The following is a 22,825-nucleotide window of genomic DNA, read 5'->3' on the forward strand; positions in this document are numbered from 1 at the left end:
GTCATGTTTGAAGAGCCCCTGATATGCTTAAACATTGACAACCTCGCACAAGAGACCTCTTTTTGGAAACTAGAACCCCTCAAGGAATGTATCTAAGGCCGGTTTCACACGTCAGTGGCTCCGGTACGTGTGGTGACAGTTTTCTCACGTACCGGAGACACTGACTCACGTAGACACATTAAAATCAATGTGTCTCTGCACATGTCAGCGTGTTTTCACGGACTGTATGTCCGTTTGAAAAACACGGAGACATGTCAGTGTTTGTGGGAGCGCACGGATCACACGGACCCATTAAAGTCAATGGGTCCGTGTAAAACACGTACCGCACACGGATGCTGTCCGTGTGCAGTCCGTGTGCCGTGCAGGAGACAGCGCTACAGTAAGCACTGTCCCCCCAGCTTGTGGTGCTGAAGCCACCATTCATTTCTTCTCTCCAGCAGCGTTCGCTGGAGAGAAGGAATGAAAAATCATTGTTTTTATATTTTTTTTGCGGTTGAAATAAAGTTCCCGGTAACCAACCCCCTCCCACCCCCTCTGCGCCCGCCCGCTGGAAATAAAATACTCACCCAGCTCCCTCGATGCTTCCTCTCAGCGCCGCAGCTTGTCCTGTATGAGTGGTCACGTGGTGCCGCTCATTACAGTGATGAATATGCGGCTCCACCTCCCATAGGGGTGGAGCCGCATATTCATCACTGTAATGAGCCTCCATCCGCCTCATTATAGAGAATCTTCTGCTGGAGGTTCTGTCTAAATCACGTATTTCAGAGAATTACATGGAAACCCTGGTGTAAACCCTCAGCGTAGAGCACAGGATAAATGTGAGCCAAGCCTTACTGCCATCTTTGGGAGGCAGAATGAACAAATTAACAGCAGGTGAAGAACTGTTTTTATTTTTTACACCGTTCCTCGGGTGGTATAAGTAATTAGACGACTTATTCTTCGGGTCGGTGCGATTGCAGCGATACCAGATTTATATAGGGATGTTTGGCTGCTGTCACACACTAAAAGATGCTTTTTTGCCCCCCAAAAGTTTTTGCATCGCCATATTTTGAAAGGTATAATTTTTCTATTTCCCTGCCAAGAGAGTCATGCGAGGGCTTTTTGCTTCCAGGATGAGGTGAAGGTTTTATTATTACCATTTTGGAATACATAGAATTTTTCATTGCTTTCTCTTCCGATTATTGGGAGACAGAATGAATAAAAACCAGCAATTCAGGAATCTAGTCTGTTTTTTACATTGTTCTCCGTGTGGTAAAAGTGAAGACAGTTCTAGTCTCTGAGTCACTACGACTACAGCGATAACAGATTGACATTGATTTTTTACATTTTGTCAGTTTTGCACACTAAGAATAATTTTTCTAGGAAACAAATGTCTATGCATCTCCATATTCTAAGGAGTTTTTTTTCCCACTTGCTGTTTGTGGAACGAGATGACGTTTTCCGTTATCCTAATTTCACTTACATAAGTGTTTTAACTTTTTGTGCAGCAAAACGTTGAAAAAAAACAGCATTTTTGCACCACTGAGGACGCTCACATTTTAATATTTTACCATTTTTTTACAGAAAGTTTTATTTTCTTCAGTATCAGGGTTATATAGACAGTCGAGTATATCAGGTCGTTCCAAACGCGGCAAAACCAAATGTGTGCACGCATTTTTGTTTGTTTTGCATTAAAAAAAATTGTGCATTTATTGGCGAAACATTTTTTTCCAAGTTCTTGAGGTGTTTTGCGTTTATGAGGAGGATTGGGGGAGTTTCCGTTGAGCATTTTTGAAGAGGGGGTTTTTACTCAGCAAGAAGACTCCATGTGGGCACACAGCCTAAATACAGAGGAAAGCTTCAGCCACTTTTCTGGGGCAGCTGCACATAGTTGTTTGCCTGCTGCTTTCCTTCTAGCCCATAAAAAGCAGCACCAATAACGCACAGCGCAGTCCACACCGCCAGCAGCAGAAGACGCACTCGGTCTCCTCACAGCCGAGCGCTGCTGCCCTGGTGGTGATGTCATGTGATCAGCGCGTCACGTGTCGCTGCCGGCTCGCCCCTCTGTCACTCTCTTTACGGCTGCCGTTAAGCGCCGCTGAAGCCAGAGCAGACGGAAGTGGGTGAGTGCAGGGGGATGGGGGCGGGTTTACTGACATTTATGTCGTGATATTAGGTCGTGATATTATAGATATAGCGGTGAGGAGTCCTGGGGTGACAGGCTGTATACTACGAGAAGGACTGGGCTCAGCACGGCTGTTAGTAGTAGTTCCTGTGTGGGGGTAAACACCACCAATACTGTGTGTGTACGTACACACACACACACACACACACACACACACACACACTCACACTCACACTCACACTCACACTCTCCTCCACCCACCATGGAGATCTCTAGTGATACTATGATAGAATTGTGTTTTGCCTAAAAAACCCCTCTTGTTGCTCATAGCAACCAATCACAGCGCAGCGTTAATTTCCACCAGAGCAGTTTATAAAATAAGAGCTGAGCTCTGATTAGTCGCCATGGGAACCACTACCACTGACGCTGGTCCACTACTTTGTGTGTGTGTATGTATATATATATATATATATATATATATATATATATATATATATATATATATATCCCCCTAATATTGGTTGTTTATAAAAAGGGTCTTCCCATGCCAGATATTCTTGAGGGTCTGGAATGGGAAATTTGCCTTTTATTCCGTCTGGTCTATATGTCTATAAACCTATAAGGATTGTCCTGTGAAAACAAGTGATAGGTTACAGGATAAGGGGTGACTTATTGAGTGGAGGGGAGACTGACTGAGCGACCACCACGACCGTTTGGCAGAATGGGCCACCTTTATTCCCGTTCGGGCTCGTGCACACCACTGATATTCTCAGACTAGCGCTCGTACCCACAGTATCCTATGGGGAGGTGTGAATGTCCAATTTTTTCCCCTTTGGACTGAGTAGTCCGCAGAAATAAATTAGAGACATGTCTGATTTTGATTAGAGTGTCCTAACATAATTGGTCATACAAGTCTGTGACACCCGAGTGCAGTCCAATTTTCACCGACTGATAGAACAAAGTAGGTGGAGAAACTTTTATTAGTTATTATGTGTTCCTTACATAGCGCCATTAATTCCACAGAGCTTTAAAGATATCACTATCCCCATTAAGGCTCACAATCTAAATTCCCTGTCAGTATTTGTTTCTTTGTAGTGTGGGAAAAAACAGAGAACCCGGAGGAAACCCACACAAACTTCTTGCACTCCACGTCTGAAAAAAACTGATGCCACTCAGATCGGAGTCTGAGCTGAATAATCAAACAGACTTGTGCAGCTAAGAATTGAGCGGCTGTGTTCTTTCTTGTGATTCTGCATTTATTCCTTATGGGGGGGCTGCAGAGTGCTGTGCTCAGTTTTTTCTGCAGTCATATAGAAAATGAGTGAAGTGGCGGTCAGTCAGGTGTCCAACCGACCTGCTGCTCCATTTTGCAGCAGAGATAAAAATTCCCCATTCTTCTGATCAGTGCTGATCAGTAAGTTATCACCTATCTTGTGGAGAGGTGATAACTGGTTTTAACTGGACAGCCCCTTTAAAGAGTAAGGGTACCGTCTCACAGTGGCACTTTTGTCGCTACGACGGTACGATCCGTGACGTTCCAGCGATATCCATACGATATCGCTGTGTCTGACACGCAGCAGCGATCAGGGACCTCCCCTGAGAATCGTACGTCATAGCAGATCGTTTGGAACTTTATTTAGTCGCTGGATCTCCTGCTGTCATCGCTGGATCGGTGTGTGTGACACCGATCCAGCGATGCGTTCGCTTGTAACCAGGGTAAACATCGGGTTACTAAGCGCAGGGCCGCCTCTGCTTTACGGCCGGCCGGCGCTGACACATTCAGTGCAGGGAAGCCGCCGGCGGGGGACGTGACAGACATCAGAAGGTGAGTATGTAGTGTTTTTTTTTACTTTTACAATGGTAACCAGGGTAAACATCGGGTTACTAAGCGCGGCCCTGCGCTTAGTAACCCGAAGTTTACCCTGGTTACCCGGGGACTTCGGCATCGTTGGTCGCTGGAGAGCTGTCTGTGTGACAGCTCCCCAGCGACCACACAACGACTTACCAACGATCACGGCCAGGTCGTATCGCTGGTCGTGATCGTTGGTAAATCGTTTTGTGTAACGGTACCCTAATTCTCACTCCTGACATCATATCTACTGATCCGATCTGTGGATTGGTGTTTTCATCCCTGTGCTGTTTCCCTCTTATATGCGAGGGCTTTCTATGGCTTTTGTATACCGGCTGACTCTTATTTTATACTTTAGGACCATACTGTTTTCTATTGTTTATGACACTATGACCTGCATGCACCTTCTATTTTATGGGGTGTGTTTTCGGTCTTATATCATGTAGAAATAAAGATGTATGAAATGTGTTGTCATTACGGTTATTCTCAACATCATTCTAAAGGAACTGCACCATTCCTTTGCCTCACGGTCTCCCTCTGATATTTGATAGTTGGGACCATCACCACCGTTCGTCACACCGCTGGTCTGAACTGTGCGCTGTCCAATGCTGCTGGCAGAGGTAGCTTTACCTCTGCAGCATCACTGGAGGGCAGGGGCACTAAAGCTGGCCGTATCCAGCGATCCTGCCAGCTTCAAAGAGAAAGAGTTTGTAAGTGATGTTTCTTGCCTACTAGACAGGAGACTGTGGATACGCTACAGAGGTGGACGGTAACTCAGGCAATGAGTAGTAAACAATGAAATTAAAAATCCCTTTGTTCTTGTGAACAGAGAAGATTTTTAACAGGAGGTAAATTGCAAACGTGATTATTTTTACAAGTACTTTTCAATTTTTAATCATTAGAATAGAAACTCTAAAGGAGTAGTTGGATGCTGAATTTTCTTTTCTTTTACGTATGGATGTTTTCAAGTTAACAATTTGAGGCATCCTCCCCTTCCTTCACCCAAAGGCAGCTGCAGAGGTTTGCATCGAAGCAATGTCTGTACCGTCCAGATGTGAACAGCACCACTGAAGTCTGTGATAGGTTACATTGGTCAAGTGTCCAGAAGAGGCCGACGTTGTATGTTCTCTTATGATGGGCTCTCCTAGTCACCTGACCATTGTAGCCAATCACAGGCTTCAGTGGTGCTTTCTTACATACTGACATATTAACGCTGTAGACATTTCTGGAGCTGGCGTTGACCTCCAGGGGGCTCGCACTGACGTCAGGGGGGTGAGTTTGCCTCTATTTGATATCCATATTAAAGAAAAAAAAAATTGGATATCCTCATTAAATCTATTAGTGTAGCTGCTGAAATAAGTCGAAGCTTGCTTTTGTAGAGAGGATAGAGGTATAGGGATGTCCTACTGTTTTCCATCGCAAGATATCCGCCACATCTGGTCATGCCCAAAGTGCACCGATTATGGAGCCTGAGCGTCCACCAAGAACGTTTGTAGAATCTGCTCCTATATAGCGCACAAAGCATCTCTGGTCTCTACCATTCCCTCCGCTTACTTTGCATTGATGGTAAAAATGACTTATGTAATAATTAACAGCAAGAAGGAATTACTGACGTGTTTTTTTTTTTCGTTTTTCCACCTCCAGATTGTTCCGCTCGTGGCCATGAGACCGCAGGCAGCTGTGGCCGGTAAAGTCTTTATCCAGAGAGACTACACCAATGGCACCTTGTGCCAGTTTCAGACCAAGTTCCCCTCTGAGCTGGAGAATCGGGTAAGTGTGGAGACGATCTCATAACCATGGACTGTAATATCGAGGAATACGCAGGGAATTACACACTTGGAAACCCGACTTGCCTTTAGTTGGAATACTCCTGTATTGTGGATCATTTTTGTGGATTTTCCAGGCCGTAGAATGTAAGAAGTGAAACTCTTTTGCAATTGTCGATTTATGCCAGTAATATATATTTCTAATAATAGCAGGGTTTTTTGTACAGAAACCGATTGGAATACAATCTTATGTGAATGGTCATTTTTTGTGCACTATTTACTCATCAGATCAAGACCTAGCAGATGTGGATATTATAATTTCAGTGTGCAGCGTCTGTGAATCCATCTTTATTAAACATTTAAAGGGAGATTCCACCTGTTATTCCTCTATATTATAAGATGACATTGGTGGAGATGGATTAGCACTGTCCAGTAATGACTATCCAAATGAAGTAGTGGTAGCACCTAATAATGAGCGAACGTGCACAGATAAGGTGTTATCCGAGCATGCTTGGGTGCTAACCGAGTGTCTTCAGTGTCCTCGTAAATATGTTTGAGTCCCCGCGGCATGCATTTGCATAACAAACAGGCAATGTATGGCGGCTGTCTTAAGAGCCGCAAGAAATGCAGCCGCGGGGACTCAAATGTATTATTCGAGCACGCCAAAGACACTCGGTTTGCACCCGAGCATGCTCTGATGACACCTTATCCAGGCATGTTCGCTCATCACTAGTAGCACACTAAAGGCCACCAAACCTCGGAGCATTCATATATTTTTTTTTTCCTGTATGCGTAGAAAGCCATAAGTGTGTCGGCAGAGATCTGCAGTAAGGCCGCTGAAAGGAAGTGAATTCCTTTATATAAACCTTAAGCCCCTTTTCTTGGATAAGTTGATCCATAGGACCCATCTCCTAAGGTTATGTGCACACAACATATTCTTTAGGCTAATTCCACCTGAAAAAAGCACCAAAAAAGAATAAACATATGCACTGCAATGTAAAAACGACTTGCTGTGTGCATATTCCGTCTTTTTTTCACTCTTTTTAACTGCTTCAGGCCTCCAAAGCCGTGAGGTAGCTAAAAAGTGATCCGACCATTCTTCAAGCGGATTCCGCTTGGAAGCCACCACGATCTATCACCCTCACGCTGATATTCATGACCTATCCCAGAGATGGAGCAGCAGTGGACAACCCTGTTAAACTTTTATTACCCGGTTTCTGCACTTACTGTTCGCCCTAGGTAAGTTTCCAGTGACTCGGATAATGGTTTTCTGTCCACAACACATTACAGCTGAAACCGTATTTAGGATGGCCTCAATGTCCGATCCTCTACACCTCCTCTACTAGAGATTTATGAGGATTTTGGTGTAAATTGTCAGATCCATTCCTGGCATCACGTCTGCCTGTCTTCTCCTGAGTGGGTGATATTGACGGGAATGCGGAGTTTTCTTGGCTGCTGCCCACTTCTCCACTGTGTGAGGTATCATCTGACCAGCGGAGGCTGAAACGGATCCAGAACTACAGAGTTTATATATATTTTTTTTTTTTTGTCTTCTCGTGTTGCGAGATCACTCATTTAGTTTGAGAGCTTTTCAGGGTTGTATCTGCCTTGTACCTACACCAAGGGATCATGCTGACTTGCCTTTCTCCACAGAGCTGCTATTCATTGTGCCGTGGATTGCTGTAAAGAGATTATCAGCATTTGAGCCGAGCAGAAATGTTGCTGAGTTAGAAGAAGTTGACTTTGGGCACAATGTCTGCAATGAGTTTGTATACCAGATAAGGTTCCCTTTCACACATTCGCTTAAAAATACATACACGTAACATGGTCTGTAGTCACTATTTGTGTGGTTTTCTGTTGGCCATCTGTGTGTACCACCGTGTATACAGAGCACATGAGTCCTGATGCAGAGAAGCCTCTTTACACGTGTGACACTTGCCAGAATAAAATGCAGATTAGAAATTACAGATTTTTATGTGTTATATATAGATAAATAGATATCCGTGAGATAGATAATTAGTTCTTGCATGTGTAGCTTTCTATACAAGTATTAATCTTATAAATAAATAAAACAACTTGGGATTCCCCCCAATTTTTGGTAACCAGCAAAGGTAAAGCAGACGGCTGTGAGCTGATATTATCAGGCTGGGATGGTCCCTGGTTATTGGACCTTTCCCAGCCTAAAAATACCAGTCCGCAATACCAGTCCGCAGCCACCCCAGAATTGGCGCATCACAAGAGATACTCCAATTTTGGCGCTTCACATTCACTCTTCCTGTTGTGGTGGGAATCGGGGTAATGGGGCTTGATGTCAGCTGTGAATCGTCCAGAAACACATCTGACATCAAACCTGTTGTTAGTAAGGGAGATGTGTCTATCAGACACCCTCATTTGTAACCCAGGGGAAAAAAACAAATAAAAACACACAAAAAACAATCCTTTAGATAAACACTTCCTGAACCTTTCTCTGGTTCACCACTTTATTAAAAAAAAAAAAACAATTCCCACACAGGTCCAACGTAGTCCAGCAAATGGAAACCTGAAATGAACAACTGTTTGCTGGGTGAGCCAGAGTTCACTTTCTATGTAAAGGTACCTTCACACGAAGCGACGCTGCAGCGATAGCGACAACGATGCCGATCGCTGCAGCGTTGCTGTTTGATCGCTGGAGAGCTGTCACACAGACCGCTCTCCAGCGACCAACGATGCCGAGGTCCCCGGGTAACCAGGGTAAACATCGGGTTGCTAAGCGCAGGGCCGCGCTTAGTAACCCGATGTTTACCCTGGTTACCAGCGTAAAAGTAAAAAAAACAAACACTACATGCTCACCTGCGCGTCCCCTGCCGTCTGCTTCCTGACACTGACTGAGCTCCGGCCCTAACAGCACAGCGGTGACGTCACCGCTGTGCTTTCACTTTCACTTTAGGGCCGGAGCTCAGTCAGTGTCAGGAAGCAGACGCTGGAGGACCAGCAGGTGAGCATGTAGTGTTTGTTTTTTTTACTTTTACGCTGGTAACCAGGGTAAACATCGGGTTACTAAGCGCGGCCCTGCGCTTGGTAACCCGATGTTTACCCTGGTTACCAGTGTAAAACATCGCTGGTATCGTTGCTTTTGCTTTCAAACACAACGATACACAGCGATCGGACGACCAAATAAAGTTCTGGACTTTATTCAGCGACCAGCGACATCACAGCAGGATCCTGATCGCTGCTGCGTGTCAAACGAAACGATATCGATAGCCAGGACGCTGCAACGTCACGGATCGCTAGCGATGTCGTTTCGTGTGAAGGTACCTTTAGTCTATGAGGGCCTGGAGGAGGATCTCCTAGACTTGCATTGAGAGCCGGTGACCGTTTGTTGTGACTTCTGGACAGTCAGGAGCTGCGGTCCACTGGGAATAGCAGAAGATGGCGGTTGCTAAGTATATTACTAGGCCAGGGGACATGAGATAATGACACCAGTGCGGCAGTGAAATAAAATGCCAGAATGGTGCTGTAATTTAGTGTTGCTTTGACCTTGTAGTCCTAGTAAGTGTCCCAGCAGTGGGACACACAGCACATGAGCCTGATGCAGATGTGTTAGTCCGTGGGCTATGGGAGCCTCTGTACACAGTGCTGATCTGGGGATTATCCGTCCCACCGGTCTCCCGCTGTTTTTTCCACATTCCAGCACCTTGCGCCACCTAGTCTCCAGGGCTTCTCAATATTACATGCATAAGATTAATATTTTCCTGCACAGGACCAGGGCCCGATTTGATTTTGTTGGCTCTGGTTTGAGATGAAAATAAAATGGCCGAGCCCTTGACTTGTTCAGGTCTGTCCCCTCTGGTTAGTGCCGTATCACACAGTGAGCGCGAGGGCAGCTTTCATGTGTGCGCAGTGGTCACCAGCTACCTCTATAGATAGAGGAGGGGGAGACAACGGAAACTCAGAAATTATTATGGGGAATTGATGAGCAGACACAACACTCAGACATACTTGTTACCCCTAAACGGAGGACTATTAATTTCAATGAAAGCTGACTTGCACTAGAAAGTGGCCACTATGTGGTGCATCAAGCTGTGGTATTCTGTATATACAGTATATATACACCACTCACAAAAACTTAGGGATATTTGGCTTTCAGGTGAAATTTTGGAAAGTTCCCGCTACAGTAATATTTTACCATGAAAGTTGGACATTTAAGAAGCAGCAATGGTGATTTTTCTCATCTCAAACAATTTATTGAAACAAAAGCCAACAGTGGTAGGTATACCCCATCCCCTCCCAACACAAAATGTCAGTGTCTCGATAACTTGTCATGTGAGCCTCAATTACAGCCAGACAACGATGTCTCCTGCGGTTCACAAGTGGAGTTATTGTCTGCGGAGGCATGACATGGCATCCCACTCTTCTTGAAGGCCGGCCATCAGGTCATTGAGGTTCTGGGGTACAGAGTTACGAGCCTCTACGCGGAGACTCAGCTGATCCCATAGGTTTTCTATGGGATTCAGGTCTGGAGAAAGTGCAGGCCACTCCATTGTTGGGTGTCATCTTGGTCTCATGATGTCAAAATGTGAACAGCCTAATGTGGAGAGCTAGTTAATACCAATTCTCACTGAACCCCGAAATTTATTAGCCGATTCATGGATCCAATACCTATTGTGAATTTTGCCATTAAGCTTCTTTTTGGAGAACAGCAAGTTGTGCAAAAATTACTGAAACGTTGGACACGGGCATTCAGAAGTGTAGAGAAGGTCACATTAAGGTCACCTGATAAGATTAGAGAGCATTTTGTTTGTTTTTTTTTTCATTTATTTTGGAAATCTCGCTTTCTGAATAGTAAGGAAAAAAAACCACTGACACATGTGCAGTGACCTTTCCCAGCACATGGACACTGCAGTACTTTATCCTGCCCTAGTCAAGGCAGAGAAGTACGCCTGCGCAAGACCGTGATGCTGGAAGAACACTTTGTGGATGATGTAGGACGCATCATTCTCACGAAGCTCAGGAGGACTCCATCGAAAGAAGAAGGGAGGCGCCAGACCAAGACCAGCGACGTACCCGACCGCCCCACATGTGTTTTTCTTTTGTTGCAGGCCGGATTGGGGGCAGATATACAGCATATTAGAATGCAAGGTGGTGGTCTTATCTCACATGGAACAAACCTGGTCATAGGTTCCCTTTAAAACAGCAACATTTCAGCTCCACCTGGCCCCTAAATGTTGCTGCTATAAGTCATTGATTAACTAAAAGCATCTTCACTTTGTATGTTGATTGCTGACGTTTTCTTGAGATATTTGTATGTGCGTATATGTGATCACTTTGCTTTAAAATGGAAATAATGCTCATCCGGCTCCTCATCCTTCTCTTGTATCTTCTTCAGGTTGACCGACAGCAGTTTGAGGAGACCATACGGAAACTGAACAGCCTGTACGCAGAGGCGGAGAAGCTGGGAGGCCAGTCCTACCTGGAGGGCTGCCTGGCCTGCCTCACTGCCTATACCATCTTCCTATGTATGGAGACGCACTATGAGAAGGTAGGCATACAGGTCGTAGTGTGGCTTCTGCCATCTTCACCCAAGGAAACTGCTGCCGGCTTCCATCTTTGCACCCTCCGGGCTCTTAGAGGAGTTTATTTTCCTCCTCAAGAATAAAGTTGAGTGCGGATACAAAATGAAGCATTTTTATTCCCGACCGGCTGTGTTTAGATGAGGGTTTTTTTTTTCTTGAGAATGAATTGAGACCTTTCAGCAACTTGCAGATGAAATGCTTTGCCACGTACAGACAGATCCTGGATTTATTTATTCTGTCGGGGCTGGCCAGACTCCGGTAAACCCTCTCCCTGCCATGGAGGATAAAAAGACAGTGCTCCCACCTACACCCATGTATGTGCCCACCATCAAAGAGGTTATTAAGCGCCGTCTGTGTCTTTCACCCCCCAACCTGGCCGTAAATATTGGGTCTCTGGACAGCTCTTCCTAAGTGGCAGAGAAAGCAATTGATCTGGATGAATTCACCTCTGTGAGCGCTATATAGTATAAGCACACAAATGTGTTCTGAAGAAGGGCTTTCATGTATTTATCCGCCTCGTCCGTCCTGAAGCTTAACCCTGGGGATGCCAGAGAGTTAACGTTCCTCAATGATTCTGACGATTGCACAGTAAAAAAGCACTGAAGTAAAACTTCTAGGTGGTTTAGAATTTAGTGTCTTCTCTCTTGATGTGATGTGATGTGCTTCTTCCATTCCCCAGATTTTTTGTGAGTAATTGTGATCTGGAGCATGAAGATACCATTTACAGGTGGTATGTAATGCCACCAATGTCTAATTCGACCACCATGACCCCTGCCGATCACTAGCGCAAAATAGTAAGGGGCAAGTAAGGAAAGTGCTGTTCTCACATTCCCACTCGGCTTTTCCTGGGGGGTTACGCTGTATAATCAGTGGCCACTCCTGTGAAAAATCAAGACAAAAGGGGCATGGCACATTCCTCGCACCTCAGCCACTTTATTTTAGCGAAGGTCAGATCCCGCCAATCGGGCATTGATATTTAAGTATCTACAGCTTGTACCCAAAGAGTGTATGGAGCGGGCTCAGGAACTGAACCCGTAATATTCAGCGAAAATAAAAAATGGCTCTCATAATAAGATGGCACAAGCCTTTTTTTCTTTTAAGTTTATTGTTGAAATTTTTTTTTAAAAAGCCATAAACATGAATGTGATCAGAATTAAACTACAAAAAAATAGAGAAAAAGAAACTTTGTGGTTTATAAATGATGAGAAACAAAGAAAAAAAAAAAGAAAATGGTGTGTGGTGTTCAGGAGTAAATGTGGTATCCAGTTGCTCTTGTTAGATGTTTTCGCCATAGGCAGAACACTGCTGTGCAGGGCTATGGCGTCAGTAAGCCAAACCTCTGACCCCTCAGTTTCCCTGACCCCACAGCACTGGTCACTACTGGGCATGGACATAAAGTGCAGCACAGATTCATGTCCGCTAAAAGCCCAGATCCTTAGATCAGGAACAGAACAGACATTTATAGGACATTTTATAACTTTCCTAAAGTCTTATGAAAACATGTACAGCACATCAGCACTGTACTACTGTACCCAATTTATTATAGATTTTAGGAGTCGGTCCACTTTGTACCACGTGCCACGCCAGAGAGGCAACGGGAGATTAGGGAGGTTAATAAGTGGCTCAAGAATTGGTGTAGGAAGGAGGGGTTTGGGTTCCTGCAGAACTGGGCCGACTTCTCACTGGGCTACAGGCTCTACGCTAGGGATGGGCTGCACCTCAATGGGGAAGGTGCAGCTGTGCTGGGGGAGAAAATGGTTAGAAGGTTGGAGGAGTGTTTAAACTAGGGATTGGGGGGGAGGGTATTCATTTTATAGGAGGGGAAGATAGTGCAGATAGAGACCTGGGCACAAATAAGGAAGTTGGGGGTGGCGGTGGCATGGGGGGTGGGGTTAGAACAGCTAATAATTTAAGAAAGAATAGAGGTACAGAGAGGAACATCAAGTGCATGTATACTAATGCCAGAAGCCTCGCCAACAAAATGGATGAATTAGAACTAATGTTGTTGGAGCATAATTATGACATGGTGGGGATATCTGAGACGTGGCTGGATGAGAGCCATGACTGGGCTGTTAACTTGCAGGGCTATAGTCTGTTCAGAAATGACCGTACAGATAAGCGAGGGGGTGGGGTGTGTCTGTTTGTAAAATCCACCTTAAAACCCATCCTGCGTGATAATATAGGTGAATCTAATGAAAATGTAGAGTCCCTGTGGGTGGAGATAAGGGGAGGGGGAAAAAATAATAAATTACTGATAGGGGTTTGTTATAAATCTCCAAAAATAATGGAAGCAATGGAGAATATCCTTGTAAAGCAAATAGATGAAGCTGCGACTCAAGGAGAAGTCATTATTATGGGGGACTTCAACTACCCTGAAATAGATTGGGGAACAGAAACCTGCAGTTCCAGCAAAGGTAATCGGTTTTTGACAACTATGAGAGACAATTACCTTTCACAACTGGTTCAGGACCCAACAAGAAGGGGGGCACTGCTAGACCTAATATTAACCAACAGGCCAGACCGCATATCAAATATAAGGGTTGGGGGTCACTTGGGGAATAGTGATCACAAAATAATAAGTTTTCATGTCTCCTTTAATAAGATGTGTAGTAGAGGGGTGACAAGGACACTAAACTTCCGGAGGGCAAATTTCCAACGGATGAGAGAGGATCTTGGTGCAATTAACTGGGATGATATCCTGAGACACAAAAGTACACAAAGAAAATGGGAGACGTTTATTAGCATCCTGGATAGGACCTGTGCACAGTATATACCGTATGGGAATAAACATACTAGAAATAGGAGGAAACCAATATGGCTAAATAAAGCTGTAAGGGGCGCAATAAGTGACAAAAAGAAAGCATTTAGAGAATTAAAGGAAGTAGGTAGTGAGGAGGCATTAAATAAATACAAAAATTTAAATAAATTATGTAAAAAGCAAATCAAGGCAGCAAAGATTGAGACAGAGAGACTCATTGCTAGAGAGAGCAAAAATAACCCCAAAATATTCTTTAACTACATAAATAGTAAGAAACTAAAAAATGATAGTGTTGGCCCCCTTAAAAATAGTCTGGGTGAAATGGTGGATGAGGATGAGGAAAAAGCCAATATGCTAAATGACTTTTTTTCATCAGTATTTACAAAAGAAAATCCTATGGCAGCCAATATGACTAGTGATAATAATCCCCAATTTAATGTTACCTGCTTAACCCAGCAGGAAGTACAGCGGCGTCTAAAAATCACAAAAATTGACAAATCTCCGGGCCCGGATGGGATACACCCCCGAGTACTGCAGGAATTAAGTACAGTCATTGATAGACCATTATTTTTAATCTTTAAAGAGTCCTTAATAACAGGGTCTGTACCACAGGACTGGCGTATAGCAAATGTGGTGCCAATATTCAAAAAGGGGACAAAAACTGAACTCGGAAATTATAGGCCAGTAAGCTTAACCTCTACTGTGGGTAAAATCCTGGAGGGCATTCTAAGGGATGCTATACTGGAGTATCTGAAGAGGAATAACCTCATGACCCAGTATCAGCATGGGTTTACTAGGGACCGTTCATGTCAGACTAATTTGATCAGCTTCTATGAAGAGGTAAGTTCCGGACTGGACCAAGGGAACCCAGTGGATGTAGTGTATATGGACTTTTCAAAAGCTTTTGATACGGTGCCACACAAAAGGTTGATACATAAAATGAGAATAATGGGGATAGGGGAAAATATGTGCAAGTGGGTTGAGAGTTGGCTCAGGGATAGGAAACAAAGGGTGGTTATTAATGGAGCACACTCGGACTGGGTCACGGTTAGTAGTGGGGTACCACAGGGGTCAGTATTGGGCCCTCTTCTTTTTAACATATTTATTAATGACCTTGTAGGGGGCATTCAGAGTAGAATTTCAATATTTGCAGATGACACTAAACTCTGCAGGGTAATCAATACAGGGGAGGACAATTTTATATTACAGGCTGATTTATGTAAACTAGAAGCTTGGGCTGATAAATGGCAAATGAGCTTTAATGGGGATAAATGTAAGGTCATGCACTTGGGTAGAAGTAATAAGATGTATAACTATGTGCTTAATTCTAAAACTCTGGGCAAAACCGTCAATGAAAAAGACCTGGGTGTAAGGGTGGATGACAAACTAATATTCAGTGGCCAGTGTCAGGCAGCTGCTACAAAGGCAAATAAAATAATGGGATGCATTAAAAGAGGCATAGATGCTCATGAGGAGAACATAATTTTACCTTTATACAAGTCACTAGTTCGACCACACTTAGAATACTGTGCACAGTTCTGGTCTCCGGTGTATAAGAAAGACGTAGCTGAACTGGAGTGGGTGCAGAGAAGAGCGACCAAGGCTATTAGAGGACTGGGGGGTCTGCAATACCAAGATAGGTTATTACACTTGGGGCTATTTAGTTTGGAAAAACGAAGACTAAGGGGTGATCTTATGTTAATGTATAAATATATGAGGGGACAGTACAAAGACCTTTCTGATGATCTTTTTAATCATAGACCGGTGACAGGGACAAGGGGGCATCCTCTACGTCTGGAGGAAAAAAGGTTTAAGCATAATAACAGACGCGGATTCTTTACTGTAAGAGCAGTGAGACTATGGAACTCTCTGCCGTATGATGTTGTAATGAGTGAGTCATTACTTAAATTTAAGAGGGGACTGGATGCCTTTCTGGAAAAGTATAATATTACAGGGTATATATATTAGATTCCTTGATAAGGCGTTGATCCAGGGAACTAGTCTGATTGCCGTATGTGGGGTCGGGAAGGAATTTTTTTCCCCATGATGGAGCTTACTCTTACCACATGGGTTTTTTTTGCCTTCCCCTGGATCAACATGTTAGGGCATGTTAGGTTAGGCTATGGGTTGAACTAGATGGACTTACAGTCTTCCTTCAACCTTAATAACTATGTAACTATGTAACTTTATACTGACTCCAACTCCACAGCCCTGCTGCTGTGCCTCAGTTTTAGGTGGGAGGGATGATTTACGAGGTCTTTTTATCCAAATCAAAAACTGAAAATCGTTACATTGACACTTGCATGACGGCTGTAGTATCAGGAGGTTGGAAAAGCGCCCCCATTTTCTTCAGTTACATAATATGAATCATTTCCTACTCTGGTTGTGATACATTAATGTGCACCTTCTCCATTTTTCTGTCTATATTTCTAGGTTCTGAAGAAGATTGCCAAGTATATTCAAGAACAAAATGAGAAGATTTATGCCCCCCAGGGCCTGCTCATTACTGACCCCATAGAAAGGGGCCTCCGTGTGGTATCCTTTATACAATGTTTATTCTATGATCCCTTCTAATTCTTTGTGGACCAACACCAAGTCGTAGCCTTAAAGGGTTTGTCCTCTTTTAGAAAATTTCTTTCCATAGGCTGATACTATTATAAAAAAAAACAAAAAAAAACTATTACTTAACCTCCCCTGGGTCCAGCGTTGTCTCTGAGAAGTCTTTGTTGTTTGGGTGCAGCGATAACCTCGCCGACGACACCCCTGCTGCCAAACCGTGAGCTCGGCAGCTCTGCCCATGTAGACAGCGTGAGTGATGTGATTGGCTGCAGCACTGTTAATGTGACTTCTCCACTGCGGCATGACAAGAGACTGTTCTGGGGCAGAGACACAGCTCTGGCCCCAGGGAGAGTAAGTAATACTTAGTTTGTTTTTAGAACTATATCAGCGTATGAAAAACAGTTTTATTAAAGAGGACAATGTCTTTAAACCCCCTTAGAGGCATTGGACATACTGGTGCATCCATTGTCGGGTCCCCTTGTATGACGCGGCCTCAGGAGCTGAGCCTGCATTATCCCCGACAGACGCTGGATGTGTTACGGAGCTTTCATCTGCATCTAACAGCAGCGAGCGGAGCTCAGAAAATAATAAATGACAACACAAACCAAAATGTAACTTTTATTCATTTATTTTTTTTTTACAAATTTCAAAGTGTTTTCATTAAAGTGAAATAAAAATCCAAAAAGAAAAAACACCAAGTTTGGTGTCGCCATAATCATACTGACCTATAGAATCATTGAGGGGTTCTATTGATCCTGTTGAGGGGTCTAATAGGCTTCCTGTCAGTCATAGCCTAGGTAATACATAAGTGGTGCAGTACATTATCAATGTGAATATAGGATTGCAATCCTCTTGTGGGATTAGTAAGTAATGTTAAAAAAAAAAAAAAAAAAAAAGTTTTAAAGGGAACCTATCACCCCGTTTTTTAAAGATTAGATAAAAATAGTGTGAAATAGGGGCAGAGCTGGGCTTTACATTAGTGCCTTTTTGTTGCCTTTATTCCCCCGTTAGGCTGCCGAAATACCTGTGTGAAGTGGCCGTTTTGTCCTGTCACTCAAGTTGGTCAGGTCGGATGGGCGTGGTTACAGCGCTGTTTCTCCCCCAGAAACCTGCTCATCATTACGTTGGTGGCGTAGTGGTGTGCGCATGTCCAAAGCGAAGATCCACTGCCCAGGAGATTCAAAACAGCGCGGGCTTCGCTATTCGCCGTTTACCGGTGGGCGCGGCCATCTTTCCTGTGGCCGCGCGTGCGCAGATGGAGCGCTCTGCTGCCCGGGCTTCAGGAAAATGGCCACGGGATTCCGCGCGTGCGCAGATGGAGATCGCGGCGGCCATTTTCCTGAAGCCCGGGCAGCAGAGCGCTCCATCTGCGCACGCGCGGCCACAGGAAAGATGGCCGCGCCCACCGGTAAACGGCGAATAGCGAAGCCCGCGCTGTTTTGAATCTCCTGGGCAGTGGATCTTCGCTTTGGACATGCGCACACCACTACGCCACCAACGTAATGATGAGCAGGTTTCTGGGGGAGAAACAGCGCTGTCACCACGCCCATCCGACCTGACCAACTTGAGTGACAGGACAAAACGGCCACTTCACACAGGTATTTCGGCAGCCTAACGGGGGAATAAAGGCAACAAAAAGGCACTAATGTAAAGCCCAGCTCTGCCCCTATTTCACACTATTTTTATCTAATCTTTAAAAAACGGGGTGATAGGTTCCCTTTAAGTAAAATTTAAAAAAAATTAGCAATAAAAACAAAGTCCCAGTTTTGATGAAAATAATTTGTCTATTTGTAAAAAAAAAAAAAAAGTAAACTCCCACAAAAACTACACTGCATTTGTAAACAAAATAATTATTTATCCTACACGGTGAACGCAAAAAACACCCCAACGGAAATAAAAAATGATCAAAAAGTCCTATGTATTCAGAAATGGTCCCAATAAAAACCACAGCTTATCACGCAAAGAATAAGCCCTCTCCAGAGAGAAAATTATGACGCTTAATGCTTACAAAACACAAAAACATAATAAATTAAATACAACTATAGAAATTTGGCATAGACATATTCATAGTGAAAAATAGAGTAAAATTAACACTTTATTTAAGCCCCACTGCAAATAATGTAAAAAAAAATCCAAAAAAGTCAGAATTGTTGTTTATATTCCCTCCCATAAAGAGTCAATAAAACTTTAATAAGTTATAATGTACCATTGAAATGAGTCCACTGACGAATACATCTCATCCCGAGAAAACAAAGCCCCCACACCACTATGTCCCCAAAAAGTATATAAAAAAAAGTTATGGCTCCTGGAACAATAAAAGAGTAACTGGCTGTGATGCCAAGGGGTCTCGTGAAGATGACAGCATCTTGAAAACAAAGCAGCTGATTTGAAGAGCCTGGATTTCCAAACTACAGAGAACCTGCTTTTATTTATTATGAGCCTAGAGGTAGTAATATATGGACAGGCCGGATCCGCTAGAAAGTCGCCCCTCTGTGACTTGTAGCCTGATGCCGCTTGTGGGAGAATTTTATCTGTGATGTCAGTGTGTCCCTATTAAAGGTACCTTCACACTAAGCGACTTTGCAACGATAGCGATCCGTGACGTTGCAGCGTCCTGGATAGCGATATCGTTGTGTTTGACACGCAGCAGCGATCTGGATCCTGCTGTGATATCGCTGGTCGTTGCTGAAAGTTCAGAACTTTATTTGGTCGTCAGATCAGCGTGTATCGTCGTGTTTGACACCAAAAGCAACGATGCCAGCAATGTTTTACAAAGGTAACCAGGGTAAATATCGGGTTACTAAGCGCAGGGCCGCGCTTAGTAACCCGATATTTACCCTGGTTACCATTGTAAAAGTAAAAAAAACAAACAGTACATACTCACCTTCTGCTGTCTGTCACACGTCCCCCGCCGTCCGCTTCCCGCACTGACTGTGAGTGCCGGCCGTAAAGTAAAAGCAGACCACAGCGGTGACGTCACCGCTGTGCTGTGCCTTACGGCCGGCACTCAGTCAGTGCGGGAAGCAGACGCCGGGGGACTTTACGGACACCGGAATGTAAGTATGTACTGTTGTTTTTTTTTTACATTTACACTGGTAACCAGGGTAAACATTGGGTTACTAAGCGCGGCCCTGCGCTTAGTAACCCGATGTTTACCCTGGTTACCCGGGGACTTCGGCATCGTTGGTCGCTGGAGAGCGGTCTGTGTGACAGCTCTCCAGCGACCACACAGCGACGCTGCAGCGATCGGCATCGTTGTCGATATCGCAGCGTCGCTTAGTGTGAAGGTACCTTAAGGATATCATCAGGTCTTTTGTGCCCTAGATAAAATACTGGTACACAAGGCTGGTCTGAATGAGGGCTTAGCCCTTGTTTCCTTATCACACCTGTGTTTGGACAGTTTCTATTTGCCTGATGGAAAGTTGTCCAGCGTTCACAGCCGGATTGGAGAACACTGCATGTAGTCATTCTTATCCTGCACACGCTCCGATCCAGCTCAACAACTGCTATGCCGGATGAATGGGATCACTCCTGTTCCCTTCAGCGTTTCTTATCCACGCCGGAGGTAAAACAAGCCAGATAAATGGAAACCAACACAAAATTGACTTGCTTTGTTTTCCTTGACCTACTTCACAGATTGAGATTACGATCTATGAGGACAGAAGCCTGACTGGCAGATAGGACCGGTATGTTTTATAGCATTCCTTCAAAAAGATCTATTATGTTAGAATATCTGACATTCTCCATTCTTGAAGGTAATCTGTCTTCACGTTTTTTGCTATGTAATCTGAGAGCAGCATAATGTAGAGGCAAAGAGCCTGATTCCAGGGATGTCACTTACCGCACTGTGTTTTGCTGTAACAATACAATCAGTGTTTTATTAGCAGGAAATTATCACTAGAGGACTAGGTATCTCGTGCCTCCTAGTCCAAACATGACCCCAGTATTGATTAGCAGCTCGCTGTCACTATCTCTACCCAGAAAAAAGAGATGCAAGGACATTCCCATGTTATTTGCCAAAAGTCCGCGCCAGACATTCCGCATTGATGACTGTGGCACTTCCTACCCATTTTCTGAAGCCTTTTAGGGGATAAATAAGATTGGTGTAAGAAGTACAGCTGTATCATTTTGTTATCAATAGCAGGAGACTCATGAATTGGAGACTCCAGCGCCTCCCCCCAATCTTCCATAGTTACATGTGGAATCCTAGCTCTCCACCTCTCTTCAGCAGAGTTGCTTTGATGCTACCGTTGCGCTTTGAAAGGGGGCAAACACTTTTTCACCCAAATTCTAGTATTGAATGACTCCCGGAAGAGTTGTGCGTCCATGTGTTTTTGATGGGCAGAGGAAAGAAAGCTGCTTCTGGATTCCCCTGTCAGCATCTTGTCTCCACCTGAAACTAAAGTGATTGGGCTTTTACATTTCAATTGACAATATCCTCTGCCTGGGGATAGTCGGGAGACCACCGCACACATCCACCCGGCATCTGGTCCGAACAAAATTGTCACGTTTTTCTGACTTTTATTGAATTCATACCTGGGACTACCCTTGGCCGTGTGCCTACACAATCTGTCACTGTAATCAGTGAGGATGTGTGCGGGCACTGATCATGTAGGCAGTGGTAATTCAGTTTCCGAGTCACAACACAGAGATCACATACTCCAGAATCCTCGTTAGGATCATTATATTAGTATGTGCTAAAGCAGACGTGTTCGGAGCCCAGATGGCACCTCGGGAACTTTAAGAACTTGGCTAATTGTCAGTGGGAAGGAGAAAGGCATGGTTGGGACTGCTTTGCACAATGCTGGGCACTTTACAAAACCCTGTAACTACTCGTAGTCTCATGCATTGACTTCTCTATTATGTCTGTCTCCTATGCAGGTGGTTTATCATCCATGCTGTAGATACTCTCCGCTGCCTGACCGTCCTCCCCGACATTCCTTCAGTTGCCATTCCCGTGTCGGCAGCACATTGTTACTGACTTCTCCATACTGTATGGACCCAGTACCCCTTGCTGTGCCAATCTGTAACCCAGCCAGCTTGCACTCTTGGAGCATCTGGTATTCGTCTCCAAAATCTGATGAGAGAAGGTTGAACATGGCTCAGCAAAATGGACAACATCCCCTGGGATTGAAAGGAGATTCTTATGGGTGGAGGGGGGATAGTGCCAATTTTCATTTGCCACCTTTCATCTAATAGCATTTTCTTTGCAGTCATTTATTTATTTTTTTGCTTTTGAGTGAAGTTGTATACAGTAAAGATGGTGTGTGTAGATGGAGCGTGCCCGTGCCAGGTTGTCACCCTTCCATCACTATATGGGATGGAATCTTTCTCCTACAAAGGCGGCATGTTGTGTCATTTATATTATTTTCTTACCCTGTATTATTACCATTGTCATTTCCTTTTTGTACCCCCTTTGTGTTCCTCTTAATATTTTGAACTATTACCACTTGGTATTTATAATATGTTTAGCAGCAAAAAGGTTTGTGAAGGTATATTTTTTCAATTAAGACAGTGGTGGTATTAAATAGCTTTTTTTTCCTGAGTTTTGGCATACTATAGTCATAGTTTTCTCATGTGTGGGCATCGGAACAAGACCACCGGCATTTGTGAAGAAACGTATTGCCGGTGTATTTTCCAGCTGGGACAGACGTTGCTGATCGGCACAGTACTTCAGCTCAGCGACCACCCCACGTTCCTTGGCACAGCGTTGGGTAGCCGAGCACTGTGTGTGGCAAACTGTATTGAATCTAAACTCTTTGCTCATGCCATGTAATCCTCTCATCTTGTATACATTAAGTCACTGTAACAAACCATGTGCTTTTATGTATTGGATTTATTATAAATAAACGTTAATTTATAGGGACAGTTTGGTTGCACTATTTTTTTTTTGTGTGTGTGCAGCATTTCATGTGTAATAATACCTAAAATTAATCTCCATTTCACTTTGATCAAAACTACCTCTTTGTGGAGCCTTTACAAGGGCACATGGAGTCCCTGTATTTTGGTGCTTTTTAGTAGCAAGTGTAATGAATCATCTACACACATCACATGCCTATTATTATTATTATATAGATGCCTCACAAATGGCTCTGACCTAACCAGACATGAATGCCACAAGGTGTCCAACAGATCCTTTAAACAGTAACTAAACTTTGAGGAATATTTTCAGATCTAGCAGGCACTCGTGCTCGTCATCCCGGTGTCCAGGGAGCTGCCGTGGGTCGCGCCTTATCC

At 44.1% G+C, this 22,825-nt stretch overlaps 1 protein-coding gene across 2 annotated transcripts; it reads left to right on the top strand.

Moving 5' to 3' along the window:
• Nucleotides 1-1,798: 1,798 nt before the first annotated feature.
• Nucleotides 1,799-22,456, top strand: GOLGA7 (golgin A7). 2 transcript variants are annotated; one of them, XM_077262818.1, is made up of 6 exons: nucleotides 1,799-2,102; nucleotides 5,598-5,723; nucleotides 11,085-11,237; nucleotides 16,463-16,564; nucleotides 20,225-20,274; nucleotides 21,470-22,456. In XM_077262818.1, the coding sequence occupies exons 2-5, from the start codon at nucleotides 5,616-5,618 to the stop codon at nucleotides 20,267-20,269; spliced, it is 408 nt and encodes a 135-aa protein (XP_077118933.1). In that variant the 5' UTR covers nucleotides 1,799-2,102; nucleotides 5,598-5,615; the 3' UTR covers nucleotides 20,270-20,274; nucleotides 21,470-22,456. The 2 variants fall into 2 exon arrangements, with proteins under 2 accessions (XP_077118933.1, XP_077118934.1); XM_077262819.1 differs by lacking the exon at nucleotides 1,799-2,102 and adding an exon at nucleotides 2,172-2,261.
• Nucleotides 22,457-22,825: the final 369 nt, after the last annotated feature.

This window comes from Ranitomeya variabilis, chromosome 5, assembly GCF_051348905.1.
Source record: "Ranitomeya variabilis isolate aRanVar5 chromosome 5, aRanVar5.hap1, whole genome shotgun sequence".
NCBI classification, from domain to species: Eukaryota; Metazoa; Chordata; class Amphibia; order Anura; family Dendrobatidae; genus Ranitomeya; species Ranitomeya variabilis.

Bases quoted from the DNA above. Each gene is read 5' to 3' on its own strand.
- GOLGA7 (XM_077262818.1), top strand. From the start codon at position 5,616: ATGAGACCGCAGGCAGCTGTGGCCGGTAAAGTCTTTATCCAGAGAGAC. The intron at 5,724-11,084 runs GTAAGTGTGGAG...TATCTTCTTCAG, and splicing joins CCTCTGAGCTGGAGAATCGG to GTTGACCGACAGCAGTTTGA. The intron at 11,238-16,462 runs GTAGGCATACAG...CTATATTTCTAG, and splicing joins TGGAGACGCACTATGAGAAG to GTTCTGAAGAAGATTGCCAA.